The 23724-nt window shown below is 39.6% G+C and overlaps 1 protein-coding gene across 9 annotated transcripts in view; it reads left to right on the top strand.

Moving 5' to 3' along the window:
- rap1gap (RAP1 GTPase activating protein) overlaps positions 1-23724 on the top strand; it is an 88383-nt gene that overhangs the window by 42316 nt on the left and 22343 nt on the right. For 4 of the 9 annotated variants that reach the window (XM_034694834.1, XM_034694837.1, XM_034694832.1 and 1 more), the window contains exons 3-4: positions 16963-17056; positions 23651-23686. In XM_034694834.1, the coding sequence (XP_034550725.1) occupies positions 23669-23686 (18 nt within the window). In that variant the 5' untranslated portion in view covers positions 16963-17056; positions 23651-23668. Of the gene's footprint in view, positions 1-7652; positions 7757-16962; positions 17057-23650; positions 23687-23724 lie in introns of those variants that run through there. The other 5 variants (XM_034694840.1, XM_034694839.1, XM_034694833.1 and 2 more) reach the window with 3 other exon arrangements.

The following is a 23724-nucleotide window of genomic DNA, read 5'->3' as shown; positions in this document are numbered from 1 at the left end:
TGGTGTTGTTTGCATTTGTAAGTCATGAAGAGGCAGCAGCATTAATTGCAGTGTGTTTTTAAACCGGCTGGAGATTCCTGACGGGAGCTTTAAATTGGAACATTCCAACATCAATCCCATCGAAGGCATGACTGGAGGATCAATCTGAAGTTTATGTTGAAGAATAACAACAACTTTTGGCTGTTCTTCCATCATTAGGCAGACTCCTTCAACTCCTCAATCCTACCTGTCGCTCAAAATTTTTTTGTCTGTTACTCCAGAACAACTTAAAGAGTCATGGAGGACTTCTTTGACCTGAGGGGACTGAAAAAGGTGTAATGTGTTCTCTGCTTCAGGTGTTGGCTGAGCTCCAGAGTTCTGAGTCATTACAACTGATTTATAACTTTTTTTTGTGACGACAGATAGGGGAACATTATGATTGTCTAGACCAGGGGTTCCCACTATTCAGCCCACGACCCCCAAAATATAGGTGCCAAAGACTTGTGACCCCCACTGCCCTTCAAAAGTGATTTAATGTGGCTTCATTTAGCTGGTCTGCAGAAATGTAGCCTACCTATATGAGCATGTGGCTGTGTTTCCTGTGCTGATATGAATTAACCTGCTGCTACTGATGCTTTGATAATTAACTGTTCACTAACACTAAACTTTGGGAGTCATCTGGCAAAAAGAAAGGCAGAAAACTCATTACATTTTATATTTTCAAGGTTTGATTTCAAGTTTAGCTACTATTTTTGTCAATATGTTTTTTACTATAAATGAATACAATTTACTATTTTTAGATAACTTTTGTCATTTAACTTTTTTTTACTGCATTTTTCAGTATTTTTTTGTTCACCACAAGTTACAACAAATATAATAAAAGTATACAAAACAAACAAAGAAAAGAAAAAATAAATAAATACAAAACTAATGATAATAATGATAAACAAATAATAGCAATTAACAATACAAACAAAAAGGAAGATAAACCTAAGAAAACAATGTAAATAAACAAAAATAAATAATAATCATAATAATAGTAATACATATTTTTAGAGAACTTTAAAAAAAATAAATTCTGGAAGATATCTCACGACCCCCCATTTGTGTCTAGCGACCCCCCAGAGGGTCCTGACCCATACTTTGGGAACCCCTGGTCTAGACTGCTGGAATTCAAAGTGTGCAGTTTCACTCTCACTGTGTCATTTAGAGAAATAAATGACAACACTTGAGCTGTACATTTTGAGCTGATTTTATACAAAGTGAATTAAACTTGTGTCCTGTTTCTCTCTCTTTTCTGATATGATAATCTGAAACTTCAGCTTAGTTATCTCTTTTTATCTGTTATTATTCAATTATCACATACTTCAAGTGACTCTGTCCAAGATAATACAAGATGAAATGTTCCCAGATCTCAGTGAGAACAGCTAATCTGCTCTTTTCCACGTCAGGAAGCATTCAGTTAAGATCCCCTCACTCTAATAGACGATTAAATGTTAAATGACCATCTTCCCTTCACTCATTGGGGTCATACACAACAACAAGATGATGTTTGAGCCCTGTGTCCGCGCTCTCTGAGGGGAGGCCTGTAATTGGTTGTAATCCTGTCATGTTAAGCCCCCTTGGTGGGAGGAAGTAGAAGAGGAGGGTTAGTGTGGATAATGGCTACACTAGGATGTTGTGTAAGAGCCTGTATATGTACATACATCCAGTCGCCCTCAGCCCCTGGAGCATTATGGATTACTGTGGCAGGCTGTCCATTGTATTACTTCCTGTCCATGCTTTAATCCTGCTGTCTCCTCCATTCTTCATATCACTTGACCTTTATAGGGGACAGCTGTGCACTCCAAACCACTCTCTGGTTCAAGTTTTGAGCCACTTGCAGAATCTAATACAGAACTTTTCTGTGTACCACAATACAGTTTGTGTCTTACAAAGTAATTCTATAAATGTATCTATAGTTTATCTCTATATCAAGTGTGTTCACTCATTGTTCATTCTCTTTTATGTTGGTAAATATAAGAGCAGAGTTTGATGCCAGATGGCTAATTTCACAATGGATCACCACACACTTTAATTATGCATAACTTAAAGGCTAAATATACTTTAAGTGAGTTAGTACTACACAAAAATCCACCCCTATAAAGTTGTAAGAAGTAGAAATTTAATATGACATACATTTTAAAGTTTAGCATTTTAGTATGGGTCTGATTGGAGATTGACTCGCTTTTAGAGTCAGCCACAAGTGGCGGCAGTTTGAGGCACCTTCATTTTGATGTTTCAGTGGTACTGACAGGTAAACGCTGGTGCAGAGTTTGATCCCTCAAGTGGCGGCAGTTTGAGGCACCTTCATTTTGATGATTCAGTGTTACAGACAGATAAACGCTGGTGCAGAGTTTGATCCCAGGTTCTGAAACGTTGTTCGTCTCTGTACAATCTGAACTGAAGGAGTGCACATAAGAGATGATTCTACAAGTTAAAGCTAGTTTGTAGACCATCATAAACAAGTATGCAACTTGTAGAAGTGGGAGGGTTCGAGTTTCAAGATTCAAGAAAGCTTTATTGCCAAGTGAGCTCGCACAAACAAGGAATTTGACGTGGTGAATGCAACACTGGTACAAGAAGACAGTAAGGACACAACAAGACAGTAAGGACACAAGAAGACAGTAAGGACACAACAAGACAGTAAGGACACAACAAGACAGTAAGGACACAACAAGACAGTAAGGACACAACAAGACAGTAAGGACAGTAAATATATCAACCTAAACACAAATCCAAAAGTTCTAAATAAAACTATCTGTACAAAGAAAGGTAAAGAAGTACTTTTAAGGACATGAAATAGGTTAACTTAGCCTAAGCCAGAGTGCACATTTAGTAGATGAATATAATGATAGAATATATTATGGGATAAATTACAATATTGCCAGGAGAATACTTGAAGCTGCCAAAGCACCAACTAATATCAACAAGTTAAATGTTAAAGTTCACTTCTCTTGAATTTGAACAGAATTGACAGAGTAACTGTCAATACAATAAGATGTGATGTTATAAAATGTGATAAGGTGTGATACAATACAATATGATACTGGGGGATAAAATGGGATAGGAAAGGATAGGATAGTTAAAGCTGGGGTTTGTGGTCAGATTTAGATACACTTTTTGTTATACTGGTTAAAATGATCTTCATGTCCTGATGGCAATCAATACATAATGTGTTCTTAAAAAAAGGCACAAAAAAAACCCGCTATCTACAGCCGGAGTAAACCTGGGAAAACACCAACCAATCCCTGCCATCAGGAGCCAAAATATGAAACCAATCAAATCCCGTCCTGCCGTTCTGCCCGCCTCCTGCGCATACATTTCATGTTAGTTTGTGTTTTTAACTTTCACTATGATAATGTTTTGATGTTTTCTTACCGCTGAGTGAGACATGAGTTGAGTTGTAAAACACAAACGATGTGCTGAGGACCGGTTTTGAATCAGTCACAATCATATGGCTCATGCATGGCTCGTGACTACCAACCCCAGCTTTAAGGCTAGGATATGGAAGGAAAAGATACGATAATAATGACAATAATAATATAGTTTATTTATATAGCACTTATCAAAACAGATGTTACTAAGTGCTTTACATCATAAAGACCTGGAGACATATTGAACTATCATGACATACTGACATACTTAAGAAGAACCACTTAGAGCAACTTAAAGCAACAGCTGAGTAAAAGAGGAACTACTAAAAACAATTAGAAACAATAAAACAATACCATATGATAAAATAAAACACTTAATTCCCCCCACACTGCACACATTTAGCCCCCCACAATGGAAAGACAATGCTGCATAGAAGATAGTGTACAATATGATATGAAAATTTCCCCTTCAGTAGAATGTGTGTTGGACTCACACATTTAGCTGCTTCCACAGTGCACAGAAAGAGCTTTCTTGTTTGCACAGAAATGTAAATAATGTTTGCAAGGATGCTGCACAACATGATGGCTGATAAAAGTTGTGTTTGTTTTGGTCGCTCTGATCTTTGCCCTCTTGTGGTAAAAGGTAATGAAAATGCATTACGCAGATGCAGTTCTCAAACATTCTATCACTGATAATCAGAATAAAGTTGCAAATGAAAAGGTCCAACAAAGTGGAAACTTCTGAGTCTGATTAGACTTGTCCTCGTGCTTTGAGACAGAAAACAAGAGCCTCTTTTTGGAGAAATCAAACATCATTTTGCTCAATGGGTAATGGTGTTCCTGAAATAGATTATTTCATCTCCGTTAAATGACCTTGCTTTTTAATCCAATTTTTTTAAGCGATTCTTCATTCTATTTTTACGATGCTGTCTAAATTCTGAACCTATTTCATCCTGTGTGTCCTGGTCCTGCCCACAAACACTTAAATGGTGTCGCAGTAAACACTCCTCTGTTTGTGTTCACTGATTTCCCATGAGGTGTCACTCTGCATCCTCCTCTGTGTGTCTCCTCTGCACATGCGCTCACCGCTGCACTTTGAAGCCGGGGTCGGGTGTCAGTTTGCTTGTGCACGCTCATCTGTGTATGTCAGGCTGAGCGGACATAGTGGGAGAGCAGACTGTCAAGCCCGATCAGACTGCACTGTCTCTCTCCGTGAGTCCCCTGCTGTCTGACCAAATATAGCGCCGTAGTGACAAGCTCGCCCCTGGTTCTAACCGTCTTAATAATCCAAATCCTAACATGTCAGCCACCATCCAGCACCAGCACAAGGCATCTAAAGAAAAAAGCCCAGATGACAGCAGGCTGGGAAGGTTGAGATGAGTGCTGGGCAGCTTTGACAGAACCTCTCCTTTCATCTGATCTGATTCTTGATGCTTTTAGCCGCAAACTCGTTCCGTCAGCTTTTTTAAAGTTTGACTTCAGACTGTCTTCAGCAGCCTCAGTTTGTCTGCAGACAAAGCTTTAGGTATTTATGAGGTAGTCAGTGTATTTTTTTCTTGAACAGGTGAATAGGTATATCTCTGACTAGACATTTGAGGATTTGTATAATCCCCAGAGTGTATAATTTATACAGTCTGGTGGTTGCTTTAGCACCTGTGAGTGACGTCACAGGGGCTGTGTCTATTATTGATGCAGTAGGATGTAGACAATGACATATCCTCCATTTGGAGTTGGACAATTTCACCATCATTGATTCTGAGGATCCAGGAATGACCATTAGAACTGAGGGTGGTGTTAGAGAGGGGACCAGAGGGTAGCAAATGCCCAATTGTCAGCTGCAAATGTGTGACAGTGGCCTCTTAATAAGCTAGTTAAACATCATATTTCCTATCCTATCCTAACCCACCATAAGCAGAGCACTTTGCAGTGTTCACCAAATAACAGTGTCAAGATAAATCTTTGAACAGGCAGAGACTTCAAGTAGAACCAGGCTCATGATGAACACCCATCTGCTGTGACTATTGGCTTTTATCATAGACTGTATAAATAATGGACGTAGTATCCGTGACATCACCCATCTGTTCCTGAGAGCTGTTTTGAAGCCAATCGACGGCGGCAGCCATATTGGAAATGTGGAACTCAACCAGGCAGAGTGTGACGTAAAGGGGCGGCGTTTTAGTCTCCTAGCCAACAGCTATGTGTTCCCGTCCGGGCGTCTACGTGACTCGTGGGAACTTTATTTTTGTCTTCATTTCTTTGTGTTTTTCATTCCTAGTCTAAGAAACTGCAAAGGGAGACACGTGCGAGCAAACAGGCAGGGATCCTCTTTGTGTTTAACCAGATAACACTATTTTTGTACCCTTGAGTTTCCTAACGAATCGTAGTTTAGTCGTGTTCTTTTCGTCATTACCAAAAGGCGTTGGCATCTTTTAGTTAGATTTTTTTTATGAAATGAAAGCCGTTCATTTGCAGACAGTTTCTATGATAGTCCAGTTTGGTGTTGTTTCTAGCGTGTGCGTCTGACTCTAATCTCAGAATTCTTACTTTACTGTCATGTCCTTATTTGGGAAAAAAAACTTGTAATCTTAATATCTTCTGAACCGTCCCGTTAGAAAAAAATCCCCCCCATACAGTGTGTGTGATAGAGAAATTAGCTACGTAGACCCAAGCCGTTTTTTGAACCAAGCTGTAAACATGTGTACTTCTGCTTTAAAGATCGTCTTTTTCCCATGCATGTCTATGTGGTTTCCGGTGTTTCTGCAGCCAGCCTCAAGCGGATTCTTGATGAATCGCAGTTTATAACACTTCTGCATGGGCTTCATATTTTTAGATCGGAGGCTACTGCTTGGTTTTTATTCTTCTATTTTCTATTTTTTTGTAGTTACATTTTTGATGCTTTTACATGCTGATGATGCTTTACACCTTTATTAGAGAGGAGAGGACAGTGGATAGAGCAGGAAACTCATGCTGCCGGCTGCATGGGTGTATGACTTAACCATTAGGCTAAATTCCACTCCTAATTTTGGGGTTTTAAAACTAAACATGATATTACATTTGAGGATAAAGGATAACCCTCTTGTACATCTTTGTGTGTTGAAACCTGTCATGCTGAGAATAGTAGAGAAAGCCTGTCATTCATCACTTTCTCTCCTATTGGGATAAAAATTCTTGCATCATCTAATTATTTTTTCAAATTTCAGCTGAGATCTTACACTCTGATTATTCCCTCTTTGACTGACAGATACGATGTGTGCTTCATAGATCAAACTTTATAAAGTTGAATGTCACTGAATACATAATATACTGTAAAAGCACACATGAAAGAGCTCACATTGAATCCCACAGTGACCCTCTGCTGTTGAAAAGGCACATCTGCATGAGTCTGATTTCCCCGGGGGGGGCGTGATACCAAATAAATCTGGACAGCAGCATTGTGAGAGATAAGCTAGCTGAAAATCGGGACCTATAGGTGGATGGAACATGCTTTATTCAAGAACACCTGCTGTACCTGTTTTTTTAATGCATACTGAATACAGCCAGCTGTCAGGGGATGTGTGGGCTCTAGAGAAACCATCAAGGAGTCTCCTCACACAACAGATTGTATATATATTTCATTATTTATATCCTGAATTCTGCTTTTCATTGTTCTGCCGTTTTGTTGTTTTGTATTCTTGTCATGAATAGAGTAGTGTATCAGGAAAATCTGCTCCTACCTTCAAGTGAAAATAGTTGCTCCAATATCTGGATAAGAACTGCTAAACAGGATTTCCATATCTAATTGTTGGTATAAGAGTGCCTTTAGAGATACATCAACTTAGGCTACTCTGCTGTCTTAAAATATTTGCTTTAGTTTTTCACCTACATAGAAAAGTAACCCTATAAAAGTAGAGTCATATAACAGATATTACATAGTTTATTTATGAGGCTGAACTCCCCCACCATTAAACTCCTCTGACTGGAAATTGGGTCCCATGTTAAAGATTGAAGAAGACAAGTGGCTGGCACATGCATCTCTGAGAGAAATGGTTTCACACCAGAGACAATCATCCTCCCATTTGTTTGAGTGCTGCAGGTCAGTCTGAGGGGGGGTGGGGAGGATGGTTCCGATAACAGGGCAATTCCAGGCTCTATCTGTGTGGTAATTCATTCCACTTGTGCTTCTCATATCTCTGTCTGTGTGAGGACTGATGGCAGGCCAGGGAGCAGGTGTCTCTTCTTCTTGATGAATTTAAAAGAATCCAAGAGGGAGGCTGGTCCCGGATTTCAGAGCTCTTCAGTGTCATCACAGTAATGCGTGTTGACACAGTGGAAACAGGATCACTAAGCATCACAGCTGGTTGTGTTGATGTCTGACCTCTGAGGTACATTTTCACACACAGCTTAGATAAGTTGCGTTTGGGAATTGAAGACAGTGGTTACAATTTAATGAGGTCAAACCTCTTGTTCTGGTTGGGTGCTGTCATGGAGTTGACGCATTAGGGCCTAGTACTCAGATAGAATAATAGTTTATTCTAATACATAATTGAACCCACTTGAAACTACTTATTGTATCAGACCATCACTTTAGTTTGAAACATCCTGGTTACTTCTGTAACTTTGGAAAGTCTTTAACAGCCTTGTTATGTTTGTTTCTTAGGAACAGCAATAATGTTCCTGAGTTTTTTAAAATCTCATTATTAAATCAATTACTCACAATTTAAATAAATATTTACTGCAATGGTGTTTTTTGATTTTCACAGATTATGGTTCAATAAGGATAACTCACTCGTTTTGTGTGAAATTGATGTTAAAACTTTATTTAATGTACATTTGAAAGCCCTATATATAATTACTATTGTTTTACATGACTATTTTTTTGTTAATTTAATTTTGTATTTTATTTATTTTTTTCTTTTATGAAGTGATGTTAATAAAGAAGAAGTTTCATCCTGAAAAAATACTTTTCTTTAGATTTTTTAACTTTAAAATGGGTCAAATTGACCCCCAACATAACAGGAGGGTTAAAGAAAAGTCATACAGGCCTTTATGATCTAGACTTCAACTCTGGTGTTAGGGCCTGTGTCCACTAACAGCATTTTTTGTATTGGCAGCATCTTCAAAATCAATGCAGTTAAGCATTTTCAGAACTCAGTGGCCTAAGCACAATACACCCTGCATCCGTGTTCTTACTTTTAGAACACTGCTGCACTCGATCAATGTCACTTCATCACCAACCAATCAAAATTCAAGACGGGGCAGAACTCATGATATCAAAATATTGAGGAGAAACTAGCACTCATTTTTTCAAGGGGACCTTTTCCAGGTCCAGAGCTGCTGCTAATCTTAAAACATGATTCTATCAATTGTTTTCTTTGATAATGGTCACTAATAAGGGAAGCGGAATTGCCTGGGACAACTTTTGTATCCTAGCAAACAGTGAACATCTTCAAAATGATACCTGCTTCATATCAACAAGTTAGCATAGTGAGTTGATTTAATGATTTAACATTTGATCATAGCTAGCATATAAAGCATGTAAACATATACAAAATATACCGGCTTCAAATGAACAAGTTAGCAAAGCAAGTTTGTGATTATTAGCATACTTACATTAGCACAAGTCATAACTACTAGCTATTGCTGTGGACTGTGAGTCATATTTATCATAAACAATTCACTTAAAGTGTACTTATCGAATGATTCAAACTTAAATGTTCCCTATACATAAGGTCCCCTGTACCATAATGTATAGGATTTAAGACCTGGGGTTGGACAGACATTACTTAGGCTAACGTTTACTGTGCTCTGTTGTTGTCACCTGACCCTGCTGGGCTGGTTAAACAGTAGAGAGTTTATTTAGAGAAAAGGAGGTCATAATTCATATCACTTAAGCTGATTATTTTTCTTCTTTAAGGCCCCCAATGTAGATCAATTACCCACCTCATAACAAGACCTTTGGATTAAAATGCTGCATTGTTATCAAACCAGAGAAATCATGCTGGGGATGTGGTGTTTCTTCAAAGGCAAGGCTCAGTTTCAGTTCCTGCTTTGCCTTCCAAACAGTATGAGGGCTTGATTAATACCGCTGATTTGTTTATGAGGGACTGTAGGCGGGTTTTTTTAACAAATGTAAACGCAGCAGGAGAGCCGTCAGACCTCCTACAAGGTTGTGATTACTGCAGGTTTAACTTCATAGACCATAACAGTGTTTTCACTTCAAGTAGAACCTTTTCTGGTTTAAAGGGAGACATATTTAAGATATTTATATTTTCTCATTTTTGTCTGACTAGCAACACATTAAAAAGGGACTGTAACCTTTTAACGTTAGGCAGCTCATTGGATGAGTTCTGTCTTCCTTGTGGCTCAGTGCTGTTTCCCTCCCTGAGGTCAATCACTGCTAATTAAAACTAAACCTGCAGGTGACACTCTGTAGTTTTGAATTCATAATCATCATTTATATTTCCAAACAGTGCCATTTTGCATGCTGAGGACCTCTGACATGTAGTTTGTATAATGTGTCTGTGATTGGAGTCCTCGACCTTTAAGTGTCCTCAGGGGTCACCCCCCCCCCCCACACACATACACACATATACACACACACACACACACACACACACATTAGACATTAGACATTAGACAGATTGCATCCTATGCTCAAGTTTGTCAGCATAGAAGCAAGTATTTCAACTTAAACTCTTAAATTCAAACTCCTGACAACTTGACAAACATTGAACCTAGATGCTGACACTTCTTTTTTAAATCATAACTTTAGTCAGCTATTTTTTTTACAAATGTATTTAACCTCGTCTTGGTTGAATCGCAGCTGAAAAAGATCTGAGAAGTGAGAGAGGCAAAGTGAAGGGAACTTGGGAGACGGGGAAATTTCAGGACAGCCCCAATTCTCCGGGGATCAGCGTTCGATGGGGGCAGGCGAGAGGAGTGACCACAGGCCATTTCACCAGGATAATGGGATGGGAATCCCTGGCAGCGGGGGCCGGTCGGATGAGATTTACTCTGGGATTCTGCAGAGGACACAGAGACTGGCAGGATACTATCATTTTTAGACCAACTATCTCCTTCAATGGAAGATAAAATAAACATCTTCATGTGTTATTTTGAATCTGGCCTGTACACAAAAAGCACTTCGATCCTTCAGACATTGTGCACTGATTTCATTGGCTTTTAATTTGAAAGGTACCATTTGCAATAATCTATATAAATCACAAAAAATCTACCATACCTTCCTTTATCTTATAATGTGTTTTCATCCATAAGTGCGATTGACTAAAGCCCTCACAGACAACCATTTTTATTTTTTCAACCCCACACTGAGCTCTCAAAAAAAAAATAGAACATCTGCAGTCCTTGCTTGAGGGTTTAAAAGAGAGATAGAGAGAGATTAATGTCCCCTTACAGCAGGACGCCTCCACAAATGACTGCTAATCTGCCCAAAGTCAAAGTTTGGTCCAGTGATATAATAGTCCTTTTTTTTAGCAGTCGGCTTTGGACAGTGAGGGGATTATTTGTTTTGTTTATCACAAAACACAGCTCTTAATGGGGCACAGTATGATGACTGTGCTCTAATCCCTTGTTATCTCTTCATGTCTGACACATACAACACACAAACACATGCCCGAACAAACACACACACACACACACACACACACACACACACACACACACACACACACACACACACACACACACACACACACACACACACCCACATACTTCAGACTGAGGTTGTCACTTAGGAGCTGTCTCCGAGAAGGACAGATGAGATGACACCCTTCCCGTACACAATGTCACTGAGCATGGATTTAAACAGGAAAGGCTCTACTGGTGACATTAGTCACAGGTCTGCTGGGGGCTGAGGTTTGAAGCTTAGCAGAGGAACATGTTCACAGGGGATTGAATAGGAGTCATTATTATAATTAAAAACCTTTCCACACAAGCGTTCTCATCCTGCACAATGAGAAGACAGGATTCGATGCGTGTGAAACAGGGTTGTGTATGCTATGGCGTTTATCAATGCCTGGTTGTTATACAAAATTTATCGGGTCATATAAAGAGACTCCTTGTTACTGTATTGCTTTAACTCATAGACTGTAGGAAACAGGGATGTAGTCTCAGTGAAGTTACTCGTTGGTTTCTGAAGAGGCCTTATGAAGCAAGACAGTTTTGATCAATGTATGGACATTACTGAGCCAAACAAACTTAGCTAATCTAGAAACAGGCAACAAGGTTAAGCAACAGTCTTAGCAAACAGCATCAAAGCACCTACCTACTATGTAAAAAGCACCTGTCAGCCAATTAACCACGCCCACAATTCTGCAAATATATGCATAACTTTAAGTCATAATATAATCAGTTATAAATTAGTGTTAGAAATATTCAGCTTGTATAGATAAATTAAATATTAAGACAAATACTATATTCTTTTTTGGAAGTTTAGGCTGTTAACATGTTTAATTCTGTGGTCAAAATGTACGTTTCAACATGAGGCTTGATGAGAATGTTTTGGTTTTGAAACCAGCCTCAAGTGGACATGTGAGGAATTGCAGTATTTAGCACCTCTGCATTAGCTTAATTTTTTAACTGGAGGTTGAAGCTTGATTAAACTAAACTAGCACTGGAAGATAGTTTCTTTATAGATTGTTTGCTGCTAGCTTAAAGTTACAGCAAAAAAAGCTAACTTGTGAGTTGTCACTGTTGTTTTTTGTATAGGAGCTCGAGCAGCCTACATAATTAGCATATATGTAGGTTCTGTTACTTAATATGCCATTACACACATTTATATATATATAAATATGTATATATATCTATATCTATATCTATATATCTATATATTATATAGATATATATATAATGATACTTTTATTTCCTACATTTTTCCTAATTAAAAAAATGATAATTATTTGTAGAGCACTTTTCAAAAACCAAGTTACAAAGTGCTTTACTTGGGAAGCAAAATAAAACAGGCAGATCATAAAAACACACAAGTCAAGATAAAGAAATAAAAATATAATATAAGTCAAAAATCAAATAATAATAGTAATAATAAGAATATTAAATAAAGGGGATAAGAGCAACAAAAAAAAATCTGTAGACCAACTTCACAGTGAAAATTAAAGAGAAAACAAACAAACAAACAACAACAACAACAATAAAATACAAAACATATGAAAAATTAGAGAACAGAAACAACTACATTTATTGACTAGTGTTTTTCTTCTGTTACTCTTCATACCATTCGCCTGTAGGAGAGGTGGGTGTAAGTTATTTTTGCCACCCTAACACCACCCTTCAATTATCATTGCATGTCTCCTCTCCAACAATGCTAAAAGCATCCAGTTACACATGTACGCTTTTGATATCAGGCACTTTGTTCAAGTCACACCATAATGAACATCAATCTGCATGTGGTTGTTACATTTTTTCTTTCATGTGTAGTGGATGTTGTTGCCACAGCAACATCCCTAGCTGGCTTGTGAGGCAGCGTGGGGATTAAAGGCAACCCCGGTTACCCAAACCAGCCCTTTCCCTCTCTGAGCGGCAGACTTCAGTCATCTTTTGGATGGATGATGGGGGGAGGGTCTCCTGCTTTGAAGGGGGAAAGGGAAGTGATGTTGGGGGTGGCGGGTTGAAGGCGGGGGTTGGCGCTTGCATTAGAGTTCCGCGTTTCAGACAAGTACCACCACATGTGTGTGAGTGTGTGTGTGTGAGCTTGAGAACAGACAAAGAGGGTGGAGATAGAGGAACTAAAGAGTGTGAGACTGAGTGGGAGGGGGATAGAGAGCAAGAGAGAGAGAAGGAGGAGAATGAGCAGCAGAGAGGATGCTCGCTGGGAGCGTGTGACAGTGTAAAGAGCTGAGAGTTAGGCCAGCAGGTGAATGAGTGATGGCGAGCTGCAAGTGAATCTAGAGAGAGAGAGAGAGAGAGAGAGAGAGAGAGAGAGAGAGAGAGAGAGAGAGAGAGTCAAAGAGGAGGGACAGAGAGAGGAGATAACTGTGAAAAAAAGGGAGGAGAGAGGGAGTGAGCCTCTTCAGCGGATGAGCAGCGTAGTCAGTGAGTGAGTCATCTGCCCGGTTGCTGGTCACTGTCCGGACTTTCCTGCCGAGCGTCCAGCTGCCACTGCCTGAGTAAGTTTACTGCCGGGCTCCAACTAGGACATCAGGCTGCTGGATGACATCCTCTTCCTCCTCTCCTTCCTCTCTACATGGATGATTTGTGTGGTGCATCGTGAACCAGCTGGGGTGTGTTATGTAATTTGTTGTGGTGTTGGGATGAAGCTGTGGCTTAGTGCTGCAAACTGATCTGCAGGAGGACTTACGTGTTCACGCTGCACGCAGCACGGCAGGTGTGTGTAAACAACAGGATGTACAGTAGCATGTGCTGTACAGCAGGAAAGGTGTGTAGTGGCCCTTAGGAGGACTACACCTCTGTCACATTTTCTATGATTTAGTGTATGAAGATGGTGCCTGTTGTCACATTTAAATGAATGAATGAATGAATATGTTCTATACAGCATGCACAAGATACTATTAGAGAACAGATTTGTTAGTATTGCCTCTATTTTTCATACAGTGCCTTGCGTGAGTATTGATTCCCCCTTGGACCTTTCTATATTTCTCTAGAGTTGCATAAGATTAGTTGTCTTTAAAGCTACTGTGGGGAACTTTTTTGTTTGAGTTGACTTTGGCGCCCTCTGTGGCGAAAGTACTGCACTTATCTCTTTGCTGATTTTGTCTTATATGTTCCATGGTAGTGTTTTCAGTCAGAAGGATGCTCATCCTACTTTCTTTTAATTGCCAAATCGATCCCTAATTGTTAATATTTGTGTGTAAAATGCAAAAAGAGCTCTTTCTTCACAAGATGTAAACTATCTCGCTGACACCTGCAGTGGTTACAGGCTCTAAAAATTAAGATAAAGAAATAACAGGTTATGTTTGATTTAGTGTGTCATTAGGAAGCATTATTGTGATTTTCTGTGATTTTAAAAAATCAATACTGGAGCTGTTGGACCAATCAAACAAACATCTTGTTGATGCATACGTTAACCTTAGGGCACTGTTTGCACCTGATCTCACTTTTGGTTTCACAACAAAGCTCTTTAGACCAATGAAAATCCTCCTGCCCAGCTTTAAAATGATTGACTTTTCTGAGTCAGTCTATTAAATACAACCCCAATAAAATCACTTCTAATTTGCAATTGCAACAAAGGTTCAAGTCAAAGGAGGGCGCGTTGTGTTATATAGTATCTTTAAACCAGCTGTTTCCCTCAGTTTGGTGTGTGTCTGTGTGTGTGCTTGTGTTCTGCATCCATCTATTGAACACCACCTCTAATTAAAGAGTTCAGGGCAGCTGATGCGCGATCATATCTCCATCTCCCATGGGGGATCTGCTGCTGCTGCTCCTCTCCTCATTCATGTTTATTTAGCTTGCTGAAAAAATAATACAACTGTTCCCATTTTGTTCTGGAGCTCATTTGATTGAAGATTCAGCCTCTTGTTGTGTAAGAGCAGGCTGCGCTGTATGCTTGTGATTCACGCTGTTTTTTTTCTTAACCTATATTTGGTTCTGGGTACAGTCAGTGAATGTGAAAACGGATTCTATCTCGGGTTAGCAGCTGTTTGTCTTCTCACAAACAGCTCCATACGTTCACACATATAACTGATTACTCTGTCAGCACAGAGAGATTCTGTCTGCTCCCAAAAATGATCAGGCTTTTACATTCAACCGGTCTGTCTCTTTAACGTGCTGAATGCATTAAAATACGTCTTATCTCTTACACACAGAGATTCATATTTCATGCGCCTGCTGTCATCACAGGCACTTTGCATTATCACCACTTCATGTTCATTTCAGATCCACTTGAAAACAGATCGATCTCACCTTGTTTGAAATTTATTGAATTATTCAAACAAATTGAAAGCCTGCTGTGCGGACCGGCCTGTAGTCAGTGTCAATAAGGCAGCACGTTGAGCCGGGGGATCGATCGGTGATCCCGTGTGGGGATTGAGCCGTTCTGGGAGAGACATCGAGGTTAGAGCAAAGGATCTGTGACAGTAATATTGCTCTGTTTGGTGTAAGCAGTGTGATACTCTCCTGTCTATGAGAGGGGGGGTTGCTCTTTTTTAATACATGTGGTACAGTATGGGTATGGTTATCCACAGATCCCTGGAGTGTTTGTGAACAGAGGCTTATATATGTGCTGCAGGAAATGAAGGATCTGCACAGAGAGTTTGATGTAATATCTTTTGGGAACGATGTTCGCTGCAGAGAAATGATATATTGACTCAGGAGTGTGAGACCAGATTGTTATATCTCTAGAAAGTTATGAGGGGAGACATTTTAATACAAGAGTAAAACAATTTTGGTGGGGAAGGCATCTTTTCATCAGGTTTGACACTTTTCTTAACTTATTTTATCATTTTAGCGTGCCTTGTTTTTATTTCTAATGTCATATTGTGTTTTTAAATGTTAAATTCTGTGCTGCTATTTTGAAGAGGTGCCACAACAATGACAATGAAGATCTATTCTATTCTATTTCATCACCAAAACATAACAGATTTGAGAAACAGATATTTCCCACAGGGGCGTGTCCAGACATTTTTGTTCATGGGTGGCGCAGCTAAGGTGGTGACTTATGCAGGGGTGGCATGACATTCCAAATGGCGTTTACTATATCTGTATTATATCTCAAATAGTTACTTAACAAAGAAATGTGCTACTCCAAAGTAGCGCCTTTTACACTGCATGTTCAAGAGGGGACTTTTAGCACCTCGAATCACAGGTGTAATAAATGATAATAAGTGAGCGCTGTTAGTCTACACTTCCTGCCTCTTGTACCTCTGCAGCAACATAACACAATGTGAAATCACAAACAGGGGTGTTTTGAAGAGACTAATTCTGTATTTGTTTGAAGGAAATTTATATTCCAACTAACCGACTAGGCTAAAGATCCGAAAACACTCAGACAAGAGTTAAAATTTGGCAGAACTTATTCAACAAGGCTAAACACTGTATCAGAGTCTGTGGATAAACTTTGTCAAATGGTTTCCTTAGTTAAACAGAGTTAAAAGCTGCTAGCAGCCTTTAATAACATATTCAAATAAGTTAATCTGAACTCAAATCCAGCCTCTACTAGAGCCTACCAGAGTTCAGGATGCCTGGGTTGCACCTGTGGAGGCCAATCAGGAATCCAAGGGGCCCAGGCAACCTGAGGCAACACCCTGGACACACCCCTGGCTTTCCAGTGAGAAAATAAACAATACAGAGAGCTCTGGATTTCACTGAGGGAATTTTTTTACTCAAATGCTGCTTGTATCCTCTGTTTTTTCGCTGTTATGAGTCAAAGACCCTTTATGTGCTTTATTTTCTGAGGAAAAATGAAAAACAAACAGATCAGCAAACAAAGCCAAAACAGTCCCAGTGAGAATTCTTCCCTCTCCGGGCTGAAGACTATCACACTGCCTCAGAGGCCGACAACATTACCGGAGGCATTGCTTTGTGTCGTCCTCTTTCTTGTTTTCAAACTGAGTGACCTTTTCCAACCGAACATTCTCCGACATCTGTCCCATTGTAGGAAACAAGATGGGAGTGACCCCCGGATTTCTGCAGCACTAGAGCCCCAGCTGTTCCAGCCGACACTCTCATACAGCAGCTCTCCATTCCACAAGGTAGGAGGAGAATGAGGAGGAGGAGGGGTTATTGCACTTTGACTCCTGACCTTATCTGATGGGCCTCTGTGTGACCTCTTTGTGTGATCTTTGTGAGCTGTCACTGCTCATCTTGTCTCTACACCTGCTTCATTTGATTTCCTGTCTGTATTCAGTCTCTCATACACATGTTTTACAGTAGACTCACGTTTTTGGGTGTGTCCGCACTTTCTGGTGTAACTTATTTTTTTTATTCTTGTCTCCCTTTGTGTGACTTGTGTAATTACAGTGCATGGTGCTTCGTGTCTGGGATGATTATAGTTGGCTGATTCAATCAATTCAAATCTATTTTTAGCAGGAAACTCTCAGTGTGACACAGACTGTTTCACAATCCAAGCCTTACAACTAGTAATCAGTTAAAGCAAACAAAACACAGCCTGTATGAGCAATCAGTCTTTATAAATAGGAAGAAGAACCTCTTCCCCCTCACATCCCCATCATTTGAAAAGCTAATTGGAAAAATCTAATCACTTTTTTTTGGGATTCAACTGTTTCCCTGTTGCCAGTTTTAGTTCAGTGTCAGTAAAGAGTTATTGAATGTTTAAAAAAATCAAGCTGAGCTCTGCAGAATTCTGCTCTTTCAAGATGTTTTATAACCTGCAACTATTTTCAAACATACTGATAGATTTTCTGCAGCGTGGTGTCATTCAGTTCATTTTCAGTTCACTTAAAGTGTTTTCAATGATTTTTCAATCAGCCTAGTTTGATCTATTATTCGCCCTTTCAGAGGAAATAATGACAAGAATAAATTGCTGCAATTGTCGATGCAGATATAAAAGAAGACAGAGGAATGGAAAGATTAAAAGGCAATCAGTTCAACGCATCAATTTAGACTGACACAGAACCCATCACACAAATACTGCTGTCAGATTCATCATGCCTACCTCTTGCCACCACTCATCTTCATGAATGTGCTGGTGACGTCAAAGAACTGCAAAGGGATGATTCAGGGAACCTACACACTGATCACGGCTGAACTCAGTGGTGATCTGAAGTGGATTCAATCTCACACGTCAGATTGGTTTCATAAGGTCTCTCACACTTTGGCAGAGGCTTACACAGAGAGCAGAGGGAGCGCGAAAAAAGAAGGGGATTATGGGAGAATTTGGAGATTGGTTGTTAAACCATCACTTCCGATCCCTGCAGCACAAACCATCTGTAGGTGCTCCAGACTAACTAGATACACAGAGTTGAACATGAGGAGAGGATTTGTGAAAGTACTGTGTGTCTACACGTTTGCATGTCACAGAGGAAGTAAGGTTTTCCGGACTTTAGCATTTTCCTAATGTTGAAAAATCAAAGAAAAGCATGTTGCTCTAGGTTTGTTAGATGTCAAAGATGTCCTGCTCTCTGGAGAGCGTCAGCAGCAGTTAGAGTGAAGTTTCATTTAAAAAAATTGATCTCTGCCCTCGTTTTAATTCAGCCATCTTTGGATATTGGAGACTGAGTGGTGGTATGGTAATGTGTTGTACTGCAGTGTGATGAGGGCTTACTAGGGCAACACTCAGAGGAGTATATCGCTTTAATCAGAGCCATGCGAAAACCAGGTCAATCTGCAATTAACCTCGGCAGGTCTTATGGTCACTGCCTAATTCAAACCACAACACAGCGCTGTCATATTTACAATGTGGCATATTTCTATAGAGGAAGTGCTAGTCTGCCAGTCTGTCTGAAATACTCCTTTAAGGTTATCCATGTGACCCAAAACAAGACGTTGCTGAGGCACAAGTGATCTGACCAAGAGTGTGTGTGTGTGTGTGTCTGGAATCTGTGTGTTTACCTTTCAGATAAACACACATACATTCATCTTAGTGCTGCCGCAGAGCTAAGTGTTAAGATTTGATATCCATTGGCACCTTGTCAGGTTTGTGTTGCCGTACATACTTAGTGTATTTCTGTAGGCTGATTCTGGTAGTGAGATCCCAATCTTAGATCCCTTTGGCAATCTATAACTATGATAAAACCTCTGGGAGTGATAGCTGACCTGGGGGCTTACGGTGAAGTCGGGGGTTAGAAATAATTGACTTCTGGCCATGACTTCTTTTCAGTGCATTGCCAGTGTTTGTATATCCTTGAGAAAAAGAACAAACTTTGTGATAATGAAAAGACTAAACACTAAGCCCCTTGCTTGTTTCCTATTCTTGAGGAAGAAAGCAGTAAGGGCCTGTGTCCACTAAAGCTGTTTTCATGCTGACAGTGCCCACAACCTCAGTTTCAGAACCCAGTGAGTAAAGCGGTTAAAAGTTCTGAAAACACTGAGCTGCATTTGGTTTGAATAGAACATGGGTGCTGCCACTGCCACACATGGAGTTAGTGGACACAGGCCCTAAAGGATATATTTTTAATGTTACTGTTAAATTTGTCATCATGTTGTAATGAAACATATGAAACATTAAGCATGTGGCTTAAAATTGGACATTTCTGGGACACAAGTGATCATGTCAAACATGTTTGAGAAAGCAGCTTCAGCATACAGATGTTGTTCAATAAACTCTTTAGGCTGAAGCTTCATTCCTGTCATAAGTTTGTGCTCAGCACTGTGTCACCGAAACCGAGAGCCATATTGTGCCTCCATGCAAAAGACATGAAAAAGACAAGCCTGGTACATCCGTCTGATGTTCTTTGAGCTGGTCAGGTTCATAACAAGCTCTGTAAGTGCACAGAGTTGTTCCTGAGAAGTGTGTGGGAGAGGAGAGGTCTCGCGCATTTAATATGCCTCTTGTCATAATTACGATCCTATTAGCTCTCATAATGGAAGGTCTCTGCTCTGACACCTGCAGTGCATGCCAGCCTGACTCCATGCAGTCCCCACACCTCGCTCTGTCTGTTGATGTCTGCACATTGATCGTCAGCTGTAATGAGGAGTCTGGTTTTTATCTCCAAAGATCACTTTTTGTTCCCACTGCAATTTATGTGTCCATTGACATTGATTTAAAGACACTGGTCCATTTTACTTTCTTTGTTTCCTTATGATCCATTTCATGTTTCGGTTTGATTTTGGGGGTTTTGATCTGGACTTCTTCTCTGGATTTATATGATTGTAGCGTAGTGGGATAGCCCGTCAGCCAGTTCCTCTTTGAACAGGAGATTGTTGAAATACTTGTCTATTAGAGTTTGACTCCACCTCCAGCTACCTGTCAGTCTAAGCCAAGGGCTGTAATAAAGACACAGGAGGATGATATATGCTTGGGATCTCTTCCTGTGATGCTTTAAAGAGAGAAAGAGAGAGACAGAGACAAATCAGTGGAGGACTAGACACCTCTAGGCTGCAGTCAGAGGATTAATACTCTAAATTCTGAGCCACCTGACACTCAAACTTACTGTGCGATTGTATGCTGAGAGGACACACTGCGACAGCCTGTGGAACTTGTCTCCAGCTGTTTCTGACCCAGGACATGTTTGCAGTCATGGTTTCAGTCAGCAGGGATGCAGCTTTACCTCGAGTGTCACAGTGGGACTGTGTCAGCTGTCTGTCAGAGAGCGAGTTTTATCCAAACTTGTAGAAGTCAGTGATGCCAAAACATCTTTTTTAAAGCTGTTGTTTAAGGGACTTTAAAAATGGCTAGTAATCACGCCAACCACTTGAATGCTCCAACGATAACAAAGGCACACTGGAGGAAACCCAACCATGTAAGTAGCTTCACTTTAGAAACCTGCAGGATGGGAAACCTTACAAGATGTCAATTTGGAAGCAATTTGAGCAGAGGCTCAGAAAACTGTGTCTGCAAAGTGGGATTAAAGTTGCAAAGGCTAAAACCCAGCAGATGGATGGACAGTGATGAAAAATGCATGTTTGAACGAAAGCATTTCTACTTCTGTGTCAGGTGTTTCTTTGAGGTACAGGTAGCATTACAGGATCTGCATGTGCTTTCTAGGGCTGTTTGTCATTACTAACTTTTAATGGTTCTTACAGTTGTTATGTAAGTCTAAAGGTAATATGTGGCTTAACAGAGCAGCTCCACTTGTTCTGATCTTCTATTAGTGTGGCTGCAGCCACTATTGTTGACTTTCAGGGTTCGAGGCGGACTTTTGTTTGCACATGGTGGAGGACTTTACTCAAACTCACACTGAAAGCTAAGATTGCTCTGTACACAAACTGTTTGACTGTGTCTGGCTTTGCTGGCTCAACCTTGCAGCCGTCACTTTACTACCTCAGCCAAACGTTTCCATAGACTGTTTTAATTCAGCTTTATTGTAGTTCTTAGATTAGTCATGCTCGAGTGATGCATGTTGTTTTGCATATGAAAAGTTTAAGGAGAACACTCCCAGCAGAGTGTTTGGGATCAAAATAGTAAGGCAGTTGTTTAACGTGGACAAACCGGTCGTGACACATGAATTAAAGACACACCAAGGGAGAGGCAGGAGATCACACACTGCAATCAGGTAAAATAAAAACTGATATATAACTGAAACTTTGGCAGTGAAGTGTGTCATGAAACCACACTGTTTGTGCTTTACACACTTCTCATCGCCTGCTTGACATTTGTGAGTTCAGTGTCAACAGTTTTTTTTGTCATTGCGCAACATTTGAAACATGTGTTCAGTACCTGATAGTAATGCTCCGTTCGGGCTTGTAAAGCACACAGTTAGGTTGTCAATCATCAAGATCAAATGTCATGAATTTAACAAATTCAATGTAACTTTTCAGTTGAACATGATTGGAATGATGCTTGATTTAAAAAGTTTTTAGACAATTTTATGTTTCCTCTGTCTTAGGGCTCAGACACCAGAGGTGTAAGAGCTTTCTTATGCTTCAGATCTGTAGTCAGGGTTCAAAGTACTTGCAGTAATACCTCTCCAAAAATACTAAATGAGACAGTCTTTAAACTTTTAGTGAACTTAGTTTGCTTGGTTTGGTTGATTCTATTCAGTATGAGCTGAAGTAGTTAGTTTTTTAGAATCAGTGTTTTAGTATTGACACAGTTATGTAGCTTGATTTTTAAACTAAACTTAAAGATTAGTTTTGTCATTTTTTAACACAACAAACCTATCTATCTATCTATCTATCTATCTATCTATCTATCTATCTATCTATCTATCTATCTATCTATCTATCTATCCATCCATCTATCTATCTATCTATCTATCTATCTATCTATCTATCTATCTATCTATCTATCTATCCATCTATCCATCTATCTATCTATCTATCTATCTATCTATCTATCTATCTATCTATATCTACCCTTCCTTCCTTCCTTCCTTCCTTCCTTCCTTCCTTCCTTCCTTCCTTCCTTCCTTCCTTCCTTCCTTCCTTCCTTCCTTCCTTCCTTCCTTCCTTCCTTCCTTCCTTCCTTCCTTCCTTCCTTCCTTCCTTCCTTCCTTCCTACCTACCTACCTACCTACCTACCTACCTACCTACCTACCTTCCTTCCTTCCTTTCTGTACTTATGTATTTGATAGAAAAATGCAAAACCTATGTCAGTGTTAAATACAGGACATACACATGCTACAGTTAGCAAGAATGCAAATTTACACGTGCTGATTTTACTGCTAATGACAGAATACTACAGTGGCCCACAAGGGCAGACAACCTGCAATTGCCTGAACAATTTCCATCAGGAGAAACGTGCAGTAACTGCAGAAACTGTAGAAATTCAAAAACACATGAATCAGTCTGGAACAAACACAGCAGAGGAAACGCACTCCAAATGAAGAAAATGCTGCAAAAAGCAAAACAACTGCATTAACAGCAATCGCAAAATATAATATATGTAAGTTTGTCCAAAGCTTTTTTAATCATGCGTCATTCATACCATGTTTACCTGAAAAAGTTACATAACATTTGTTAACTTCATGACATTTGAATTTGATGACTGATAAAGTAAACTGTTCTGAATAAATTTGAGTCAAATGTTGCAAGATGACAAAAATAAATCATGCAAACTCAAAAAACCACATGCATGTCCATGCAACAGTGCGTATTTGCAGCACAATTGCTGTTTGTACAGTTTTTGCAGCACATTTCTTCATTTTGTGCTGTGTTCCAGGCTGATGCAGGTGTTTTTGCATTTGCATCATTTGAGCACTTGCAGCAACATTTCTCTTACTTTAATAGATATCGTTCAGGCCGTTGCAGATCAGTATTGAAATATACAACATAGGCTACAGGAAGAAAATACATTGATTATCATTAAAATCCTATGACTGTCTGTGTGAGCTGAGTTTATGGCAAATATATAAGGGTACTTTTTCTACATGTTAAGTTTCAATAATAAGAAGACATATTTGAATAAAAAAAAAGCTATTCCTCTTCAGAAATCACATCATACTTCAGAGAGCAGCAGGTGTCCACAGGCTCTGTCTGCTGAATAGTAATGTAAAGGTTCCTGAAGGCACAATGCAGGGGTGCAGTCATTAGCATCTGTCCTGAACAGAAACAGAAAACAATAAAACAGAAAGGTCAACAAAATACAAGGGTTAGACAATTGTTTCTGTAATTGACAAACAGAAATTGTAAGACATAAAAATCCAACCAACTTCTGTGGAAATAGATGAGTCTGACAGCATCCAACAACTGAACTCAAACCTGTCATGTCACTCTCCTCTCTGCAGACTCCAGGTTTATTTGAAATGATTGAAAGGATGCAGGTAAGAAGACACCCTGATCTTTGTATTTTTGTCTGAGG

The sequence above is a fragment of the Notolabrus celidotus genome, chromosome 11 (genome assembly GCF_009762535.1).
Source record: "Notolabrus celidotus isolate fNotCel1 chromosome 11, fNotCel1.pri, whole genome shotgun sequence".
NCBI lineage: Eukaryota > Metazoa > Chordata > Actinopteri > Labriformes > Labridae > Notolabrus > Notolabrus celidotus.
This window is presented reverse-complemented; position numbering and strand designations above follow the sequence as displayed.